Source organism: Panthera tigris, chromosome C2, assembly GCF_018350195.1.
Source record: "Panthera tigris isolate Pti1 chromosome C2, P.tigris_Pti1_mat1.1, whole genome shotgun sequence".
In the NCBI taxonomy this organism is placed as follows: Eukaryota; Metazoa; Chordata; class Mammalia; order Carnivora; family Felidae; genus Panthera; species Panthera tigris.
The window spans coordinates 150620116-150643364 of record NC_056668.1 but is presented as its reverse complement, the minus strand read 5'-3'; the positions used below and the strand labels follow the sequence as shown (position 1 = coordinate 150643364).

Genomic DNA, 23249 nt, shown 5'->3' with positions numbered 1-23249 from the left:
GTCTACTTGGAAAACTCCTAAACCCCTAAGAATCATCGTTAGAACGCTAGCATCCGTTACGGTAATCAGGCAAAAGATGATGGTGGCTTGTGGTGGTAATAGTGGAGAGAGATATAAGCATTTAGGTCGAAGAGCTAAGAGGGAAGTAAATGCAGAAGGAGAGTTTTCATGGCGGTGGCTGCGGGAAAATGATAAGCTGAGGCTATCATCTCAGGCTGGTGGAACCGGGCCAGCCACAGAGCAGACAATGCGGAATTTCGGAGGGAGATGATAAGATCTGTCCTGAAAACACTGAGTTTGAGGCACCAGTGAGGCATCCGAGGGCCCTGGGCAGGTAACGGTATGGGTACGGAGCTCAGGTGCAGAGCTGGAACGCAGATGTGGAGTTCAAGGGCACCAGTGCCGACATGACTTAAAACCATGAGAGTGAACGGTATCAGTCAGGAAGGGCGAGAGCAACGAGAAGAGGGGTTAGGGACAGCACTGGAGGGATACTACACGTAAGTTGGTGTCTTCCAAATTTTGTCCCCGAATCATTAAAGGAGTCTGGAGGAGAAACTTGAAAGTCAATTGCATTTGCTATGGGAGAATGCATCTGGGAAGTCAGAAAGGAACTGGAGAAAAGGTACTTTTAAGGGCGCTGTCCGGGGAAGCCCAGTGAGTGGCAAGAATTAAGAGTGAGGGAGGGTAAGCCTAGGCCTAAGAGTTCAACTCTGACAAACAGAGGAGATCAAGAATACAAGGTAGCTAAGTTGGCAGATATAAAAAAGCATTTGCATGTACAAAAAAGCATTAGAATGTACAGTGAATCCTGCACCTCGGTATCATTTTTAAACCGGTAATGGAGCCCCCCTACCCCCGCCCCCCGCCACTGTGTGGATGGTTCAGGAAGAATCAGAAATGACTCCAGATCCCTTCCTCTACTGTTAAAAAGAAAATGCATCACTGCTCAGGTAAAAACAGTTAGATTTTCCCCCCATGCAATTGTTATTCATCTGTTCCAAAGATAATATTTAGATTTTAGAGATTAAAAAAAGTCAGTAGGAGGGGCGCCTGGGTGGCTCAGTCGGTTGAGGGCCAGACTTCAGCACGGGTCATGATTTCACAGTTTGTGGGTTCGAGCCCCACGTCGGGCTCTGTGCTGACAGCTCGGAGCCTGGAGCCTGCTTCGGATTCTGTGTCTCCCCCGCTCTCTGCCCCTCCCCCACTTGTGCTCTGTCTGTCTCTCTCGCTCTCAAAAATAAATAAGCATTAAAAAAAATTTTTTTTAATGTCAGTAGGGAGGTCAAGTTGCAAGTTAAGTGCTAACAGCTGATGTAAAGTCTTAAATTCAGGGACATCGGGGAGTATGTATTTACCTCTTGCAAGACTGCTGTCTGGAACATAGAAGTTAACGTAAACGTGATGCGTTAACTGGGGAAATGATACTCGGTTGTTGGAATCGCTCGGTGTGAAGCTATGACTGGTAAGCTGCAGCTACACAGGGGGTTACGGGGTGACACCTACCCGCAGACAATCCATGGGACACAAACGCCATAAGACATGGTTCAAGCACGGAGGTGGCAGCTTCCCTGGGGTAAAGTAGCTCGTGCCCACCGGAAGCTCAGCGCTTGCAGCCTAGCATGCCCAGGGCAGCAGAAAGGCCTAGAAGCTGCATCTGTGCCCTTGCAACATCTGTCTGGCTGTGTGCTGCCTTGCTTGCTTCGTACCCTTTACGAGGTCGACGGGTAAATACGTGGGAACATATTGTGTCTCTTGAGTCTTCCAGTTAATTTCAAACCTAGGACCAACCAGTCCCGAATCAGCGGTTGCACAACACCCACGGGCGAATAAAAATTCTCTCTGTCTTTTTTGTTGGCTCGAGGTCAAATGACAACCTCCTCAAATATAGTTATATCATTAACCTCCCGGTGAAAAATTCTTCCTGGTATAAATTCTAAACCCTTTGCCCGAACACTCACAGGTATTTTTAGCGCAACGCAAATATTTAATCCTAGTGGGGTGGACTCTGTGTGGACCCTCGAACATAACCTCTCACTCAGCCAATGGTTACGGACAATACACGCTGTGCCACGCTCTATTCTGCGTCACGGGAATAGCAGTAAACGAAACATACCTTTGATAATTTGGGGTCTCGTGTTCGAGTGAAAGTCTCTATGTCCTCTACATGCTGCAGATATCAAGCCCCTCTTCCATATTGCCTTCCTGAACTTTTCAGCCCCCTCCCTACCTTGAAACTCACTTGTCAGAGCTGCTAACTATGGCTAGCCATCCCTTTTTAATCTGGTGTGCCCCAATTCCAGAGCCTCAATCAAGCTGCAAGCCTGAGACAGCCCCAGACTACCTGAGAAAGCACGATTCACAGAGAGCAGGGGTCAGATCTGGCCCGCAGTTGGCTTTTGTGTCGCCCGGGAGCTCAGAATGGGTGTCACATTTTTTTTAATGTTTGGGGGAAAACTCACGAGAAAAATAAAATGTCAGCATGTGAAAATTAAAGAAATCCAAGTTTCAGTGTCTATAAATCAAGTTGCCCTAGAACACAGCCATGCTTTATGACCATTAGTTCAATACTGTCTACGGCTGCCTTTGTGCTAATGCCAGAGTGGAGACCACACGGCCCGCAAAGCCTGAAATATTTACTATCTGACCCTTTGCGGAAAAAAGTGTGTCAACTCCCGACACAGAAACTTCGTGGTAAATGCTGGTGAGGCGGAAGCCGGTAGGCATGGCCTAGACTTCACACCAGAAAAGACCGGTCAAGGATAGTATAAATACATTTTAAACTGGTCAAGATTTAGTCAAAACTACAGGGAGAAATCACCTCACACTTGTCACGGTGGGCGGAATTAACAACGTAAGAAACAACAGGTGTTGGTAAGGACGTGGGGAAAAAGGAACCCTCTTGCCCTGTTGGTGTGAATGCAAACCGGGGCAGCCATTGTGGAAAACACTATGGAGTTCCTCAAACACTTAAAAGCAGAACTACCTTAAGGTCCCACAATCGCACTCCTAGATATTTGCCCAAAGAACATAAAAATACTAATTTGGGGGGATACATCCACCCTGATATTTATAACAGCCTATCTACAATAGCCAAATTATGGGAACAGTCCCAAGTGCCCATCAACTAATGAAGGGGCAAAGATGGATATACACAATGGAATATCACTCAGCCATAAAAAGAATGAAATTTTGCTACTTGCAACAACATGGAGGGAGCTAGGGCCAAGTGAAATAAGTCAGTCAGAGAAAGACAAACACCACAGGATCACACTTGCGTGGGGAATTTAAGAAACAAAACCAACGAGCAAAGAGAGGAAAAAGAAAGAGAGAGAGAGAGAGAGAGAGAGAGAGACAAACCAAGAAACAGACTCTTAACTGCAGAGAACACACTGAGGATTACCAGGGGGAGCTGTGTAGGGGGAGGGGTGAAATATAAGTGATGAAGATTAAGGAGTGCACTTGTTGTGGGGCACCTGGGTGGCTCAGTCAGTTAAGTGTCCACCTCTTGATTTCGGCTCAGGTCACCGTCTCACGGTTCGTGAGTTTGAGCCCCGCGTTGGGTTCTGCAATGATAGTGTGGAGCCTGCTTGGGATTCTCTCTCTCCCCCTCTCTCTCTCTGCCCCTCCCCCACTTGTGTTCTCTCTCTCTCTCTCTCTCTCTCTCTCTCAAGAAATAAACGTACAAAAAAAAAAGGGGGGGAGTGCACTTGTCGCGATCATCACCAAGTGATGTACGGAAGTGTTGAATCACTATACTCTACACCTGAAACTAATATAACACTGTGCGTTAACTACACTGGAATTTAAAATTAAAAAAGAAAAAAAGATTTAAACTGTTAAGTTCACATCATTGCAATGAGCATATACTAAACACCTATTGTGCGCTTACCAAAAAGCAAATGAAAGGTTTTTTGCCCAAGTTCTTACTATTGAATTTGAATGTCTCATTTCCTTAAAGACACTAGTGTATCTGGGTTTTTATGGAGTTCTTAGATAATGTGTGTAAACTTAGAAAATAAAGGAGAATGGCACAGTAGACATCTGAGCTCAAGACTGCTTAATAGATCTATGTGTTTAGAACAAATCAATTGCTCTCACCAGAGGCCTCGGAATGGGCTTTTGAGGTTTTTTGGATCCTAATTTTTTCATTGCATTATAGTATTTCTTCTGTTCTTCTGTCATAAAAATATCTTCACCACCTAAGTATATGGAGAAGATGAGAGCTAATTATCATTAACAGTATTTTTTTTTTTTTTGGAAACAAGTTCTAAATTTTCAGAAACAGTTTCAAAGTTCTACTACATTCCATCCTAAAATTCCAGTGGGAAGCAAAAGAGGCGGGACTCTAGGGGAAGGCTGAAAGGTAACAGGGTTTAAATTAAGGAACGAGGAAATAATGTTACTTTTATCAGCTATATTTTACTTTTTAGAATGTGAACAAAGATTACTTACTCTTTGCAAACAGCCATGGAATCTTTACAAGAACTGAATATATTTCAGGTTTCATAAATCAAACACAGGGCAACAAAAATCTAGTAACAAACATTTAAACAAAAACTCTCACGAAGTGGCAATTAAAATTCTCCCGAATAAGTGTATAAATGCATCCATTAATAGGATTTCATAAGATTTGTTCCGACCAATTCTCAGAAAACAATAACAACTAGAGAGCTTTAAATGTCACTCTTGAGCAAGAAAGAATAGAAATATGAACAAGAATTTCTGCTTCTGGAAAATTTGGGAGGGAGTAAAATATCTAGAAATGCTGGGTAAATCAGAACAAATTCTTTTGAAACGTACAGCTAAACTGGCACAAAAGACAGGAAAATCTCCAGGGTCTGAAAATCAATAGTGATCAAAAAAGACAGAGAGTAGGAAACTAGCTTGAAGCCATTGTGGGCCAAGAGCATTTGCTAATCTCTGTAAAAACTAGAATCTTGGGACTTAATAAGTATAAGGGAGTCATGAGGGAAAAAAGGCAGTGGGCTTATGCCAAGATGCCTCCATGAATCTGGGACTCCCCAAGTGCTACCAATGAAAGGGTGAAGAAGAAATCAGAATCTGTCTGTTGGTGGAGGAAGATAAGTAGGAAACTTAGTTCGGACTCTGGGTAAAAATCCAGTCTTCCCTGATAATTTGTGAATCCAGGCCTGCCTTGATGACAGTGTGGGATTTGAATTTTCACCACTACCAGTGTGGACCAAAAATATACAGCCTTATGGCAGTGTTTTCAACAATGGTGCTGGGGAAACTGGTTATCCCCAATTTTCCCAGCACTAAGAATAAAGGTAAATCCTTACTTAACACCACACACACACAAAAAAATAGCTCAAAAAAGATCAAAGACATAAAGGTAAGATCTAAAACAACAAAACTCTTAGAAGAAAACATAGGACAAAAACTTCACAACGTTAGATTTGGCAATGATTTCTTGCATGTGATGTGAAAGGCACAGAGAACAAAATTAAAAAGAGACAAATTGGACTTCATGAAAATTTTTAAATTTTGTACATTAAAAGACATTATCAGTGGAGCCAAAAGGCAACTCACAGAATGGGGGGAAATATATATATATTTTATGTATGTATATATCATATACATATTTTTCTATGATTTTATTTTTAAGTAATATTTATACCCAACATGGGGCTCAAACTCAAACCCGAGACCAAGAGTCGCATGCTTCACTGACTCAGCCAGCCAGGTGCCCCTTATATATCAGAAATCATGTATCTGATAAGGGATTAATCAGAATATATGGAAAACTCCTAAAACTTAAAAACAAAAAAACCAAACAGCCAATGTCAGAGAAATTACTATCCGTGTTCTCTTCTAGAATTTTATAGTTTTAAGTCTCACATTTAGGTTTTTGATCCATTTTGAGTTTATTTTGGGGTATGGTGTTAGAAAGTGGTTCAGTTTCATTCTTTTACGCGTAGCTGTCCTGTTTTCCCAACGCCACTTATTGAAGAGACTGTTTTTCACCCATTGTATATTCTTGCCTCCTTTGTCACAGATTAATTCACCAGATAAGCATGTATTTATTTCTGGGCTCTCCATCCTGTTCCATTGGTCTGTGTGTCTATTTGTGCCCCAGTGCCATGCTGCTTTGATTACTACAGCTTTGTAGCATATTTTAAAATCTGAAATTGCAATACTTCCAGCTTTGTTCTTCTTTCTCAAGATTGCTTTGACTCTTCAGGGTCTTTTGTGGTTCCACACAAGGTTTCGTGTTATTTGTTCTTGTTCTGTGAAAAATGCTGTTGGTATTTTGATGGGGATTGCATTGAATCCATAGATTGCTTTGGGTAGTATGGACATTTTAACAATATTAATTCTTCCAGTCCATGAGCATGGAATATCTTTCCATTTGTATCATCTTCGATTTCTTTCATCAATGTTTGTAGGTTTCAGAGTATAGGTCTTTCACCTCTGTGATTAAATTTATTCCTAGGCATTTTATTCTTTTAAGTGTAATTGTAAATGGAGTTGTTTCCTTAGTTTCTCTTTCTGTTACTTCATTATTAGTGTATTAAAATGCTACCAATTGGTGGGTATTAATTTTGTGTCCTGCACAATTACTGAACTTATCTATTACTTCTGGTAGTTTTTTGGTAGAGTCTTTAGGATTTTGTTTGTATCATTTCATGTCATCTACAAATAGTGGCAATTTAACTTCTTTAACAATATGGATGACTCATTCCTTTTCTCTTGTCTCACTGCCATGGCTGGAACTTCCAGTATTATGTTGAATAAAAGTGCCAAGAGTGAACATCTTTGTCTTCTTCCTGATCTTAGAGGAAAAGCTCTCAGTTTCCCCTCCACTGAGTATGATGTTAGCTGTGGGCTTTTCGTATATGGCCTTTAATATGTTGAGGTATTTCCTTCTAAATCCCCTTTGTTAAGAGTTTTTATCATGAATGAGTGTAATATTTTTGTCAATATTTTTCTAGATGTCTCCTGAGGCAAGGAGAAAAAAAAAGCAAAGATAAATTATCAGGAGTACATCAAAATAAAAACTTTTGCACAGTGAAGAAAACCATCAACAAAACAAAAAGGCAACCTACTAAATGGGAGAAGACCTTTGCAAATGATTTATCCAGTAAGGGTAAATATCCAAAATATATAAAGAGCTTATACAACTCAACAACCCAATTAAAAAATGGACAGGGGACCTGAATAGACACTTTTCCAAAGAGGACATACAGATGGCCAACAGACACATGAAAAAGGGCTCAACATCACTGTTGGGATCTTGATGCAAATCAAAATCACAGTGAGATATCACCTCACACCTGTCAGAATGACTAAAATACAAAGGATAAGAAAGAACGAGCGTTGACAAGAATGTGGAGAAAAAGGAGCCCTCATGCACGTTGGTAGGAATGCAAAATGGTGCAGCCACTGTGGAAAACAGTACGGAGGTTCCCCAAAACATTAAAAATAGAAATAGCATATGATCCAATAATTCTACTCCTGGGTATTTACCAAGGGAAAATAAAAACGCTAACTTAAAAAGATGCACACACCTCTATGTTTATTGTAGCATTATTTATAATAGCCAAGACATGGAAGAAACCTAAGCATCTATTGATAGACGAATGGATAAGGAAGATGTACTACAGGGGCGGATGCCTGGGTGGCTCAGTCGGTTAAGCATCTGAATCTGGCTCAGGTCATGATCTCACGGTTCATGAATCCGAGCCCCACATCGGGCTCTCTGCTGTCAGTGCAGAACCCGCTTTGGATCCTCTGTCTCCCTCTCTCCCTCTCTGCCCATGCTGGGCGCTCTCTCTCTCTCTCTCTTCCTCTCTCCCTCAAAAATAAATAGACATTAAAAAAAAGGGAAGATGTGGCACACAGGTGTGCAATATTATGCGACCATTAAAAAAGGAGGAGTTTGTGCCATTTGTGACCACCTGGGTGGGTCTCGAGCGTATTATGCTAAGTAAAATAAGTCAAACTGAGAAAGACGAATACCACATGATTTCACGCCTACGCGGAATCTAAAAACCAAACGGATAAACAAACAGGAAGCAGAATCAGACCTAGAACACAGAGAACAAAGTGATGATTGCCAGAGGGAAGGGGGGGGGTGGGCAAAAGGGGGGAAGGGGAGTGGGAGATACAGGCTTCCCGTTATGGAGGGAATAAGTCCTGGGAACAAAAGGCACGGCATATGGAATAGAGGCAGTGATACTGTAATAATGTTGAAGAGTGACAGATGGCAGTCACACCGTGGTGAGCACACCGTAACGTATAACCTTGGCAAATCACTATGTGCTATACCTGAAAGTAATGTGATATTATGTGTCCACTCTACTCTAAATAAATAAATAAATAAATAAATAAATAAATAAATAAAACAATAAAACAATCCAATTCAGAAACTGGCAAAGGACTCGACTAGCCATTTGTCTAAAGAAGCCCTATAAATAGGCAACAGGCCTATGAAAAAAAAATGCTCACCACCGCAAGTCAGAGATATCTGCACGCGATGTTCACAGCAGCTCTGGTCACGAAAGCTAAAATGTGGAAGCAACCCAGGTTGCCTCACCGTCCATCAAGAGCTGAGTGGCTGGGCAAAATGCGGCATATATACGCGGGGGAATATTCTTCAGCCTTAAAAAAGGAGATTCTGACATATGCTACAGCGCGGACGAACCTTGAGGACACGATGCTGAGGGAAATAAGTCCATCCCAAATGGACAAATGCCATATAATTCCACTTACACGAGGTACTCAGAGCAGCCAAATTCAGAGCAAAAGGAAGTAGAACGGTAGTTGCCAAGGGCTGGGGGAGGGGGAAGGAAAATGGGGAGGCAGGGTTGAACAGGTACATAGTTTCGGTTTTACAAGATGAAAAGAGTTGTGGGGATGGGTAGGGGTGATGATTGCACAACATTATGAATGTACTTAATACCCCTGAACTGTACATGGAAAATGGTTAAGGTGGTATATTTTATGTTATGTATATTGTACCACTGTAAAAAAAATAAATAAATACATTTTTTTTGTAAAAAAAAAAAAAATGCAGCCCTAGAAGTTAACCAGATTGTCTCAGGATGCCTGGCAGATATGCGTCTTCAGTAATCATATGCATCATGACAGTATGTATTAGTGCTGTTATTCTGAGACTGTCCTGTGTGTGTGTTGGGGTATAAAGCAAAAATGAGTAATCATGGAAAATGTTAATTCTATCATTTCCTGTGCCCGTGAGAATCGGTTTTCTCAGCATGGGAAAGAAGAGATTCAAGTTATTATCAGAGAAGAGGTTACGTGAAAACCTTACAGTTCTCAACTTGAATGACCAGTATTCCTATTTCTACGTACATTTCCTTGAAGTTCTAAATGTGAATAGCTCTGGCCACTGAAAAATCCTAGAAGCAATGGCAATGAGCGTTCCAGGTTGTGATCTTGGGGTACCACCTCCCCACCCCACCCCCTGCAAAAAAAAAAAAAAAAAAAAAAAAAAAAACAGAACTCCTTAGAGAAATGGCTGATTCTTGATCTGGCACAGGAGTGATACCACTTAGCCCTGGAACATCTTGTCATTCCAGATGGCAAGGAAGCTGTCAAACGGGAGGACCTGATTTTAATCCTGATTTGAAAAGAAACAAACTTTAAGATCACTTGATCAAAGGATGAAAGATAAATATTTTAAGAAAATGAAAGACTCAAAGAAATCTGAATGTTGACTGGGTACTTGACAAGTTTAAAGATTTCATGTTAAACTTTTTAGGTGTGATCATGGACTGTGTTTATGTTTAAAAAGAGATATGTCTTGAAATATCGGTGGATGAAATGATGTGCTGTCATTTGCTCTGTTGAAAAACCTGGTGGCAGGATTGGATAAGGGGAGAGATGCCATAAAGATGTTTTTTTTTTTTAATTTTTAAAAATGCTTTATTCACTTTTGAGTGAGAAAGAGAGACAGAGCATGAGCAGGGGGAGGGGCAGAGAGAGAGAGAAAGAAATAGAACCTGAAGCAGGTTCCAGGCTCTGAGCTGTCCGCACAGAGCCCGACGCAGGGCTCGAACTCACGAACAGTGAGATCATGACGTGAGCCGAAGTCGAACGCCTAACCGAATGAGCCACCCAAGCGCCCCCATAAAGAAGCTCTTAAATCAATAAACATGTTGGGTGATGGGTAGTGTAGGTTCATTTTAGTAGACTCTTGTGCATGTTGGAAATCTTCTATAATAAAAAGTAAAGATAAAACGAAATGCCATGGCCTGATCAAAACAGTGATTTCAAATGTAAGCTGAAATCTAAAATCACAAGGCCTTGACATCCAAATTGTAAGTATTGACTGCAGTCAAGCCGCATATAACAGAGGTGACTCCACACCACACACCTCCAAGTAATAGCAGCAGTAAACTTACAGAAGGACAATGAGTGACTTTCCCCGAAGTCACTAAAGGCTAATCAGGGGCACCTGGGAGGCTCAGTCAGTTAAACGTCTGACTTCGGCTCAGGTCATGATCTCACGCACGGTTCGTGGGTTCGAGCCCCGCGTCAGGCTCTGTGCCGACAGCTCGGAGCCTGGAGCCTGCTTCGGATTCTGGGTCTCCCTCTCTCTCTGCCCCTCCCTTGCTCTCTCTCTCTCTCTCACTCTCTCTCAAAAATAAACATTAAAAAAATATTTTTAATAAGTAACAAAGCTAATCAGTATCAGTCTACATTTTGGATAGATTACAAGAGTTGAAGAAAAGTTGAAAAGAACCATAAAAACAGTTAGAAAACCAAAGGTGAATATTTAGTTACCTGATTTTAGGATTTGGGGATTCAGTTCCTACATGTAAGAGAAGAAGCCAAAAAAGGACAAGATTGGAGTTCGGCCCCATAAAAATACTAAATGCCTACAAATCAAAAATGTCATTACAGAAATATAAGAAGCAAGTCACAAATTGGACTTAATATATAAAAACATAAGAAAAAATGACAATTTCCATTTGGAAAAGAGACAAAGGGAGAAATATAACCATCAATCTGAAAAAATATATAAGCTCACAAATGATTAAATAAATGAATATAAAACAATGAGATAACACCTTTACCCATCAAGCTGGAAACGAAAAATTATAAAAATACGAATGATGAGAACAGAGCAAACAGGCATTTTTATATCTTGCAATCCTGTTGCAAGGAGCGCCGAGCACAGCATTTCTGAAAGGTTATTTGACAATATATGTTTAATGCCTTAAATTCTAGAAACTTATCCTGAGAAAATAATCACAGATACAGAGAGAATTTCAAGAATGTTCACGATTGTTTCAGAAGAGCAAGAAATTTAGAAATGACCTCAATGTCCAAAAAAGAAGGGAATGATTAAGATAAATTACTATCTATCTATAATATGAGATGCAATTCAGCCCTGAAAATTCTCACAATAGGGATGATTTCATCACATGGGCTCAGTACTAATGGGCAAGGGGGGTGCTACAAAATTAAAAATATTCTGTCATCTCAACCATGTACAAGGAATACATATTTAGTGAGAAAGTAACTGACGAGGCTTACTCTAAAACTGTTATCATCTAGTGACCACCTTAGTGGCGATTAAATTTTTTTAGTCTTCTTTTATTTTCCACATTCACTAAACATCCCTTATAGATTACAGAATCAGAAAAAAAGAATACACATCTGTTTATTACAATGCATGACGAAAAAAATCTCCCTAAAAAAACCCTGCCTCTTTCCCAACCAACTTGTTTCCAAGTAAGTTCACAAAATCTGCCGAGACTCGCGTGCTGGGAGCCAGGACACAAGTTTGCTGGAAAAGGAGAGTTCTTCTTTTTATCTTGGATTACAAGGTACACTTGAAAGGTTACTTAAATATGACTGTAGAGTCATAAATACTAATCCTAGTACGTGTTTTTCTGTTGGGGTTCAACAATGTCCTCTGTGTAAGGGGGTAGAGTGGAGAATAAAAGCAGCGATTTAATAGAAACCAGCTATCCTCAATCTCTTTTCAGCCATATCTCCAAGAATCTTCTCCAGGTGGCTTTGTTCCCATGCAGATGATGCTTTGCACCACAATCTACATCAGCATTGTGTTCCTTCCAAGCCCTTTGGGGAAGACGTAAAACCACCAAATCAGAACAACCCCCATACTTATCTTTTTCTGCTGTTGGTTGAAGTTGTCGATAATAACACCGATGAAGAGATTCAGAGTAAAGAATGAGCCAAAGATGATAAAAGCCACGAAGAAAAGGTAGTTTTGTGGGTTCTCCTCAAACCCTGGCTGTAGTTCTTTCTGTTAGGGAGTTTTTTAAACAAGAAAAGAAAACAATTACCGGAGAAAATTAGAAGCCATCTTAACTACCTTATCTAAAAGACCACAGTGTCTCTCGGCAGGAGCTTTAGCTCCCCAGCCTCTGCCAACCAGCCATGGCTCGTGCAGGGAAACCCTCTTTAAGCTTCCCCTTGAGGGGCTTAAGTGGTACCATGCAATGGGGTGGGCATGTGAAAAGAGGCGTAGGCTTTTTCTCCTAAGCAACAGAGAATCATGAAAGGGTTGTAAGATTGGGGAATGGCATGACCACATGTGTCCTTTGAGAAGGTCTCTAGAATGTCTATATGGACACATAACTGGAAGGAGCCAGACTGGAGATAAGGCCACTGGAGAAGGTGACTACCAACACTTGAACAGCTACATCCTTCATATAGAGCCCACTGTTGTATTTAGTCTGTGCTTGTGCCCTGTCACTCTCGAATTCCCAGTGCCTGGCGTACTTTGTGACACGTAGATTCTCAATACACCTTGGATGGATGGATGGATGGATGGATGGATGGATGGATGGATGGATGAGTGAATTAATAATCAAGCTCTAGAGCAGACGCAAAAATGGACCACAACTAAGTTCCCCCAACTCAAGGTGTGACCAAAAGCATCCAAAATCCCCTTTGTCCAAGTTCTTCACATTGTCATTGGCTTTATGCAGTTTGGGAACAGGTGACAGGAAGATTTCTCTTTTCTTTCTCCAGATGACATGCGAAGATATATCTATGAGTGTTGATAGCTCTGTCACTTGTTGAATGTTTTTATGATGTTTGTTATTTAATACCCACCACACAGACTAATGTAATGAAGGTAATATTTGAAAATATTTTTGTCTTTTGCCTTGAAGAGTACCTGGCCTTGGTCCCAATTGGCTTGAGATGTCCATTTGTTTGAACTAAGGGTAGCCATTAGTACAAAAACTATATAATGGAAAGAATCATTGCTTGAGATGTCCATTTGTTTGAACTAAGGGTAGCCATTAGTACAAAAACTATATAATGGAAAGAATCATTGCTTGAGATGTCCATTTGTTTGAACTAAGGGTAACCATTAGTACAAAAACTATATAATGGAAAGAATCACCACTCAGCATCTGACATTTAAAATAAGGTTATAATGCAGGCTAACCATCCTGCAAAGGGAGGTTCAACTAGGGAAAGTAAATGATAAAAGCTCACCTCTCTTGTACCCAGAAAAAGCAGTAGAGCGACAGAGAACATCAGAGTCATGAGATGTGTATCCTGATTCTCCCTCCACGGGTTTGGAGAGGGGACTTGGGATTCAGTAAATTGAAAGGAACACGAAGGGGGGAAAGAGGGTAGTTTTGCTCAACTTCTGTATTTTTCTAAAAGGAAGCTGCTGCTGGGAAGGCCTGGGATACATTGTGCAGGCAGGATGACTGAAGAGGTTAGAGTGGCATACTTGGACAGAAAGAGTCTCTCAGACTTTTCAGTTTTCATGAGGCTGGGACATGGAGTTGATAGTCATGGGCCCGCCCTGACGGGCTTTTGGTAAGTGATGGGAGTAGCCTGCTGGGCCAGGGAGCCAAGTAGAGGACATGACAGAGAGTCAGTGTTTAAGGCCAGGAAGAGTTAAGGGGGGAGAAAGGCCCATGTTTTCACCGATATTTGAGCCCCGCAAGATTCTCTGTGACTACGCAGACAAGGGTATCGTCATGCTAGGTGCCAGCACATACCAGCTATAATGTCCCAGGACCAGCATCAGGATAGACATCCCTCCACCCACCGCCACCCACCTATCATTCGCTCAGGGAACATACGTGAGTCACACTTCCTGCAGACTTCTGCATCAGATTCCCTCCCCATCCCCCATCTCCACCTCAAGGCAAATGGATGCCTAAGGTAAACTAGGGTGAAGGTCATATACTCAAAAGACAAAAATTAAGCACATCAATACTTTAAAATCCTGCGTTTGTTATAATTTACTACTGTACCACTTCTCATACCCCCAGTGCTGCCTCTACCAGCTCACATGTATTGAACATCTACTATGTGCCAGGCATCAATTCTGCAGACTCTCAAACAGAACAACATGTGTGTGACAACAGGAAAAAAATTAATGCTGGCTCCATTCTTGATTCAACCATTTGCTTACTCCATGGCTTTGGGCAGCATTCTTCCCTTCTACTCCTCAGTTTTCCCTACTGCGAAATAGAAATGGCCTAGATGGCTGAGTACCCTTCCAACTTTGGGAATCCATGATTTTACTTCTTACTTAACTAGAATTTAACAGGTGGCAATCGCCAGAAGCCCGTTTAGTCTCTGGGGAGACTGTAGCCATGGGAAGCCTCTCTTATCAGACGCAGTCCATCTGTAAGGTCTTCCCACAGCCCTTGGCTGGCACCCTTTGAAATCTGGCTTCTGCCTGTATACCCATTTGGAAAAGAAGTGAGACAGGAAAATCAAGGCATTCTGTGATTCTGTTGCTTCTGGCTCCAAAGCATCCCAACTCCCCTTTGTCCAAGTTCTCCTCCGTGAAAGGTTGTTCCTTGGTCACTATGGAGAAACAGGAACGGGCTTTGGAGCAGAATGGAATGGAATGCTCAACAGAAGATGAATGGAAACTTTTTTTTTTTGATCCCTATTTCATAGTGTTTGTCCCAAGGAAAACAGGGCAAGAACGCTAGCCAGTGGAACTAGGACGTGGGAAGTTCTAGACCGTGTAGTGATGACATCCCTGATGTGACCCTGGCACTCTCTATAACATGGCAGAACACGAGCTCACCCCTCTGGAATCGACAGCTGCATACATGATATCCATCCAGCCCTTAAATGTTGCCTGTAACAAAAGCAGAGAAACAAGAACACAGAGACTTGCCATCTGCAGATAAGTGCCGTAAAACAGCAAGCGAGGCCCAGTGGGCAGATGCGTCTAAGACGATGCCCCACCCTTCCAGGACGGAATGGCCAGGTGAAAGAGAATTCCTTTCCTTTACAAAGGAATTCAGACTATGGGTGTCTTGTGGGGTTTTTTTTTTTTCTTCTTCATTTATACAAAATAAAGAGTTTTTTTTTTTTTTTTAAAGACATTCCTGCCTTAAAAATTTCTGGAGAAGCTGTGTTAAAGCTGCTGGAAAGAGCCTGGCCGAGGCTTCCCTCGTGCCTCATGTTTGTGCTGTTCAAGCCCTGGCAACCGTGGTTTGACCAGAGGACTGACTTCCAACCAAGAAGTGCTGCTTAGCAACTGAGTCTCCGCCCCTGTTTGGCTCTGGAGCGTAAGGCGCAATACGGGACAGCATGAGAGATGTACAGGGCCTTGCGTGGAGGTTGAGGCTCAGGAAACAAGAAAGTTGGAGACACTCGGTGGGGGGCAGTTCCAGAGGGCACTGGCTTCCACATGAGGAACTGGGAGTCGATTCTACCAGCTCAATGCAGTCACTGTGTTTTTCATTAACCCGAGAAACGATTTATGCTTCTTTAAAGGTTTCGCTCCTCAGGGTGAAAAATATACCAACGGCACTTACCACTTGCAAGAGGGCAAGGTAAGCCATTCCCACATTGTCAAAGTTGACCGGCGGGGTGACCCAAGAGAAATTTCCACTTTCGCATTGACTTTGGTTTGCGACGACGCTGTAATTTATAACTGAGTTTGTATCTGATACATTAATGCATCTTCCAAATTTTCCAGAGAAGAAGTTTACTCCCAGGATACAAAATATGAGCCAGAAAATGAGGCAGACAAGCAAAACATTCAGAATGGCAGGTATAGCACCTATGAGAGCATTGACGACCACCTTAAAAAAGAAAACGGAAGAAAAACGTAACAGATGTGTAGGATTCACCAAGCTCTGGATCTCAGGATGGGCCTGATGTGCAGGACTGGACCTCTTAGGGTCTGTCTTTACTTTCTACCCTCAAACTCCCAACCCCGCATCCTAGGACAAGCCCTGCTCTCGGCTCCCTATGGACCCGTTTCTCTTGTCACTGAGGATCACTTGAGAAGTGTCCTCTGATGACAGTGTCACAGACCTATGGGACACCTGCCCTAGGATTGAAGGAAAGCCGGAACCCATCTTGCCTACCACAGAATGCACGCCACATCCTAAATTTTTCATCTCTCAAATTCTAAACAGCGCGTTAGGTAGGAAGGAGTCCAGAAACAGCTTGACAATTTAAGGGAAGCCCAGCCCAAGAAGAACGATTGGTGTTTCCACCTCTCCCTGACAGCTGACCTTCCTCCCATTTGCTGAAGAACGTACCTTCATTCCTTCAAACTGGGACAGTGCGCGCAGGGGCCTCAGTGCTCGTAGAGTCCTGAAGGACTTCAAGCTCTTTAGGTCAATGAGACTGGTCACAGAGACCTGGTGGGAAGAGAAGCGATAGGTAGTGTACCTGACTTGGCTCCCAGGGAAGCCAGTGGGGGGCTGGTAGCCCTCATTCCGAGAGGCAGACACAGGGTGTCCTCAGTGGATTATCCAGAAACAGAAGCCAGCCAGCCTTCTAGAAGTTGGAAGGCAAGTGAAGAGGCTATTTTTGCTCCAGTCTGCCAAAGCTACAACCCATGCAGGTGAGGGCAATGCACTTACATGATTTGTTTAATGAAAGACAAAGAAAAGTGAGAAACTGTTAAAGGAAACCAAAGGACATGACAATGATGTGTCACTTAGGGTCCTGAATTGGATCCTGGACTAGGGGGAGGTGAGGGAAGGTGACACAGGTGGATAGAAAGAATTAAACGTAAAGGACCTTATTGAAACGATTGACAAAATTAGAAAGTGTGTATGGATCTTACTACTGAGTCATGTTAAATTTCCTAACTTTGATAATTGTGCTGTGACCACGTGAAACAATTTCATTGTTCTCAGGAAACACACACTGGAATGTTTAGGGGTAACGAGGTGTGGTGCCTGCAACCTAATCTCAAGCAGTTTAGCAAGAAAAATGAAGCGAAAAGGACAAAGCAGATGGGGTGAAATGTTAACAACTGGTGAATCTGGGGAAAGAGTGTAAGGGGTTCTTTAGGTTGTTTCTTGCAACGTTTCCGTAACATCCTCAAATATCCGTTTCAATATCAAAATTAAAAGCTACAATGAAATAATAAATTGCTAGTATTTCCCCTCACTCAGTTAAATTTGGGGGGGAATTCAATCCAATTTTCTCTCCCAACATACTTCTTCCCAATGAGTCAGGACTAAGGACTGGAAAGCTCTATAAACACACTAAATTGAAACTTAAATATAATGGGCTTAAGTTGCACACCACCATTTGCGGATTCCAGTCACTGTCATCGATTATGCAGAGGCTCAGCTTGCAAGACGGGTTGCCCAGCGGGACAGGAAGTGAGTTATCCTACAACTGACTGTGCTGACATTAGAGTTCACTATTATCTAAAACCATTCCCCACTAATCCTGTCAATCTCATCGTAGTAGTAAAATACTGGCAAATTCAGAGGAATTAAGTGAGTTGGTATGGTAGAATGGCAAAATTTTTAGATGGGTAATTCAGCTTTTAAAAAATTATCGATTCAGAATGCTCTTATTTATAAAGGTTTCCTAAAATAGGCTGTTTGCTTGTAATGGCACTGCCCGTCGGGAGAGTTATTTCAGCAGCTTTTCCACAAATACTCCTTCTACCTGGTTCCTGGCGAGAGGGAAAAGAAGAGCACAGCTTAACAGTTCTTCTGGCTTTACCCAGTAGCTGTTATCATGGGTGGGGAAGAAGGGTCCCTAGAGGGACATTGTCCACCTTTTCACCTGGAATCCGATCCCCAGTCTCCGTTCCACTAGATTCAGAAGCACTGATGAGACACGCAGACATAAAAATACCCGTATTCTTTCCCACTCCACAGTCTTCTGCTGCTTTTTATCTTATCTTTTTTTCCTATCTAACTTGCATTTATCAGTCTGCACCGTGTGAACAGTCACCATTTTGATACATACCTTTTTTTCCTTGTGGTTTATTCTTTTAACTGTTGTAAAATATTACAGTATATAAATATTCATATTTTATGGATCCATTCCCCCTTGGTGAGTATCTAGGTTATTTCAACTTCTTTGCTGCTATGAACAACACACTGGACAGCTGTATGCATTTTTCCTGCCTACGTACTCAAGAATTTTCCTTACGTGTATAACTAGAAGTAGTATTTCTGGATAGTAAATTACAAATTGGGCTCATTTGTAATTTTACTTAATAGTGCAAAATTTTTCTGGGGCACCTGGGTGGCTTAGTTGGTTAAGTGTCTGACTTTTGATTTCAGCTCAGGTCATGATCCCAGGGTTACAGGATCGAGCCCCCCATCAGGCTCGGTGCTGAGTGTGGAGCCTGCTTGGGATTCTCTCTCTCCTTCTGTCCCTCTGTCCTGCTCTCTCTCTCTCTCTCAAAATAAACAAATAAACATTTTTTAAAAATACTGCAAAAATTTCCCTGAAATTTTATTACATTAGTAGCAGTGATTACAGATTCCATTTTCTTATATCTTTCTAAGTATTAGAGATTATCCAACTTTAAAATTTTTGTCAGTCTGACGAGTAACACAGTTTCTCATTTTAACATGTACTTCTGTGCTAATTGGTGATGTAGCTAGTATGTATTTCTTCATATATTTATTACAACTTGAGTTCCTTACGTGAATTACCTGTTTGCATCCTTCTCCCATTCTTACATTGGGTTGTCTTTCTCTTGTTGAGCTGTAGGGAGTTTTTTATACTATGGATAATAATTTTCTGTTATGTATATGGCAAATACTGTCTCCAGGCCCTAGCCTGTCTTTATAATTACAATTCTATTGAATAAAAAAAAACAGAGGTTTTACATTTTGGGATAGTTGAATTCAATTATGTTCTTGTGGTTGTGTTTGTATTTTTCTTTTTACATACATTTTTTTTTAAGTCCGACCATTTATTTTGAGAGACAGAGTGCATGCAAGCAGGGGAGGGGAAGAGAGAGAGGGAGAGAAAATCCCAAGCAGGCTTCTTGCTGTCAGTGCAGAACCCAGTGCAGGTCTCCAACTCACAAACTGTGAGATCATTACCTGAGTCGAAATCCAGAGTTGGATGTTTAACCGACTGAGCCACCCAGGCGCCCCTCTATTTTTCTACTTCAAAATTATAAAGATCATTTTACACAATGCTGATTAACAAGCAGTGTAAAAGGATTATTCACAGACATTCTCTTATTTAATCTGCACAATAATTTTCTGAATTAAGTACATTTTATATCACCTACCATGTTACAGACAAGGAAACCCAAAGCCCAGAGGATTAACAACTTACTTCAAGTGGAATTGGCATTCACACCCTAGCCTATGGGATGCCAAAGCTAATAACAGCAATAGTGGACCACACTTATCCAGTGCCTTGTCTGGGATTTATAAAGCATATAATTATAAGATTATTTCTTTCCTTGTTCTACTCATTTTTGTTCCGTTCATTTTGTTATCAAGGTTATACTTGTCTCATTAAGTAAAGTTTGTAAGCTTCCTCTCTTTTCTTATTCTTTGTAACAATTTGAATAAGGTTGGGGGTAACTGCCTATCTTAGTTCAGGCTGCTGTAACAGAATATCATAGCCTGGGTTGCTTATAAATAATGGAAATTTATTTCTCACAGTCTGGAGCTGGGAAGTCCAAGATCAAGGTGTCAGCAGAGTCACTGTCTGGTGAGAGGCCACATCCTGGCTCACATATTGCTTTCTTCTCCCTGTGTCTTCCCGTGACAGAAGGGGTGAGGAAGCTCTGTGGGGTTCTCTTTTATAGCAGCTGTAGTTCCATTCATGAGGGCTCTTCCCTCATAACCTCTGCTCGTAACCTAATAAACCCCTCTAAATAGGAACACATTGAGGATTACGTTTCAACATATGAATTTTAGGGGATGCAAACATTCAGTATATAGCACTACTCCTTGAAAGTTTGATACAACTTGCCTGTAAGACCATCTCGGCCTGGTGCCTTTTTTTGACAGTGTGTATTGAACTACTGTTTTGGTATTTTAAATGGTTATTGTTAGATTTATGTTTTCTATTTTGTTTCTGGTCAAATTTTGGCACTTGGTAAAAAGTCTATACTCTCATTTTTATTAATGTGAAGATTTATGTCAAAAGAAGGAAGCACTTTGCTTAAGGTTGCACAGAAAAAGCACAGACAAGAGAGCTTTAGGATCAGTTTCCTGAGTTGAGGTCAGTGGACCACAGGTCCCTAGAATGTAGATGCCAATCATTTGTCCACTGTCTTATGGGTTCTTCACTATAATATAAGAAGACAATGGATTCAGAATGATTTGCACCCTGGGAAGTGACAGGGTTGACAGACGTGGATATATTTATTTCCTTTTATCATTCCTGCTGGAGCTCCCATAGCACTGCTGCCTTTCTAAAATGCCTGAAACACATGGCTACTTGTGTCCACCAATCATTTTTTTAATTTTTATTTAAACTCTGGTTAGTTAACATACAGTGCAATACTGGTTTCAGGAGTAGAATTCAGTGATTCATCACTTACATACAACACCCAGTGCTCATCCCAACAAGTCCCCTCCTTAATGCCCACCACCCATCTAGCCCATCTCCCTACCCACCTCCCCTCCAGCAACACTCAGTTTGTTCTTTATTGTTAAGAGTCTCTTACGGTTTATTTCCCTCTTTCCCTTTTACCCCCTTCCCATGTTTATCTGTTTCTTAAATCCCACGTATGAGTAAAACCATATGGCTTTTGTCTTTCTCAGTGTGACTTATCTCGCTTAGCATAATACACTCTGGTTCTATCTACATTGTTTCAAATGGCAAGATTTCATTCATTTTGATGGCTGAGTAATAGTCCACTATGTACATATATACCACATCTTCTTTATCCATTCATGAGTCGATGGACGCTTGGGTGTGCCCACCAACATTAGCAACATTATGGTTCTTCAAATAGGTATGCTGACCACGTGGGTTATGCACATGTCGTGTCTGCTTCTTTAAATAGTAGGGACAAAGTCTAACTAGTTAGCTCATGGTAGAAAGGATATCAATGTTAAAATCAAGGGCTTTAGAGTGAAGCTTACTGGGTTTTTGAGTTTCACCTCCACCATTTCTAGCCAATCTTTGACACGTTTCTTAACTTCTCTATGACTTAGTTTCTTCCTGCGTATATGAGAAAAGTAATAGTGCCTACCGTACTGAGTGGTCGTGATAGCTAAAAGAGAGAAGGCATATGAAGCATATGGCAGAATACCTGGTACAGACAAGGCATTTGATAAGTGTGATCTACTATTATTAGCTTTAGCATCGCACAGACCAAGGTGTGAGTCCCAGTTTCATCTGAAGCAAGGTGCTAACCACCTGAGCTTCAAATTTCTTTGTCCGTAATCTGGTAGGTGATGTATAACTCTGCTTAAGCCAGAGCATTGATGTGCAGATTAAATGAAAGAATGTTCTTATGTTGCTTGGCAATCAAAAGGGAGACCAGCTTAGTCTACTGGCTTCTGACCTGCTTTGAGAAGTCTTCAGAGAAAATAGAAAGTTGGAAGGAGAAGGGTAGGACACTCGATATTATTCTAGGCATACATCAGACATCAGCAGGGCTTATGGAGAGAACTGGATGAGTCATCATGGAAAGGGCTGGGGTGGTGAGAATATGAAGTGCAGTGTGAAGAATGTGACCCAGAACAGACGGGACTGCTGATGGGTAGATGACGACTATTTGCAAGTACTGTGAAGAAAAATATTTTGGAGAGGCACCCATATAAGGCACACAGGAAAGGCAGCTCCCGTATGACACCCACCCCTCCCCTCCCCCCAACCCTTGCCCGCATGGCACACAGAGATGGTAAACTTACAATTACAATGATGAAGTCAAGCCAGCACCAGACACTGGTGAAATACTTCCCAAATCCAAAGGCTACCCATTTTAGACCCATCTCCAGGATAAAAATGTAGGTGAAAATATGGTCAGTACAATTAAGTAATGCTTGGATATTGGGTCGTTTCTCAAGGTGAATATCTTCAAATACCTGAAATGATAAAGCATAGCCATGGGCCAGGTTGAATATTTGCACAGAACTGCTTGAGGACTTTACTTTTTAATTTTTCTTCCTTATTTGAATAAACTAGTATCTGTTTTGGTGACAAGGTTTTGCTCAAAAGGTATTAAGGATGAAATGTCTCAGTGGAATCAACTCCTTGAGTAAGTAAAACCACAAGAAGGAAGATCCTATTTCTAGACTTGCATTGCCACAAGAGCTCCCTAGATTCTCATCACTGACCCCTGAAATGTGAAAACATCTTCCTAACAGATCACCACACAATTTCCTGATCTTCCTGATCCTTCCAACTCTTGTCAACAATATCTTGCCAATGTTTCCAGAACCACTCAGTGAAATATTCCATCTCTCTCATCCTCCTAGTTACTTTAGTAGCCCTATTCAGTGGCTCTCCATTGCCTGTAACACCTTAGGTCCAAACACCTTAGCTCCCACTCTAAATCCTGCCAACCCTGATGCCAACGACCTACCACAAACAGCCTTACCACTTACCCCTGTGCTCACGATGGATGTGCTCATTTTTATGCGTACCAACACATGCAAAAGTTGAGGAAGCTCTGGGCTAGTGTAAATTACTTTGAACGTGAAACATTCGTTCAGTGTGATCATGAAAATGAGACGCCTTAGCTTCTGAAGAGACACTTTTTCATGCTGCATGCAAGCATTTCCCTCATTCAAAGTGCATATGTGATTCTTCGGGGTCTATATAACTAGGGTAAAAACTGAGAATGAAAAAAAATAAGGGGACCTAGTGCTGAACCTGTCAAGACATCTGGGCAAACACTGAAGGCAAGAAAGAAATCGGTCCTGCTGTTGAGTACGAAGGTAAGCCCACGGCCCCATGGCCCTAGGGAACAATAATGCAAAAGAATAAAACAGTCTGACTTTCAACTCCTAGGTGGGCTTTGACTGGAGAAGACCCTCCACTTCCTCCTGTCCCCTGTCATCTCCTCATCATTTTTGAAGTCTCAGTTTGGC

At 41.6% G+C, this 23249-nt stretch overlaps 1 protein-coding gene across 1 annotated transcript in view; it reads right to left on the bottom strand.

Moving 5' to 3' along the window:
• Positions 1 to 23249, bottom strand: part of SCN11A (sodium voltage-gated channel alpha subunit 11) — a 94291-nt gene that overhangs the window by 5738 nt on the left and 65304 nt on the right. The window contains exons 20-25 of the mRNA XM_042999271.1: positions 22068 to 22241; positions 16509 to 16610; positions 15774 to 16043; positions 15035 to 15088; positions 12125 to 12262; positions 4102 to 4206 (exon numbers count right to left, since the gene is read on the bottom strand). Coding sequence (XP_042855205.1) covers positions 4102 to 4206; positions 12125 to 12262; positions 15035 to 15088; positions 15774 to 16043; positions 16509 to 16610; positions 22068 to 22241 — 843 coding nt within the window. The remainder of the gene's footprint in view (positions 1 to 4101; positions 4207 to 12124; positions 12263 to 15034; positions 15089 to 15773; positions 16044 to 16508; positions 16611 to 22067; positions 22242 to 23249) is intronic.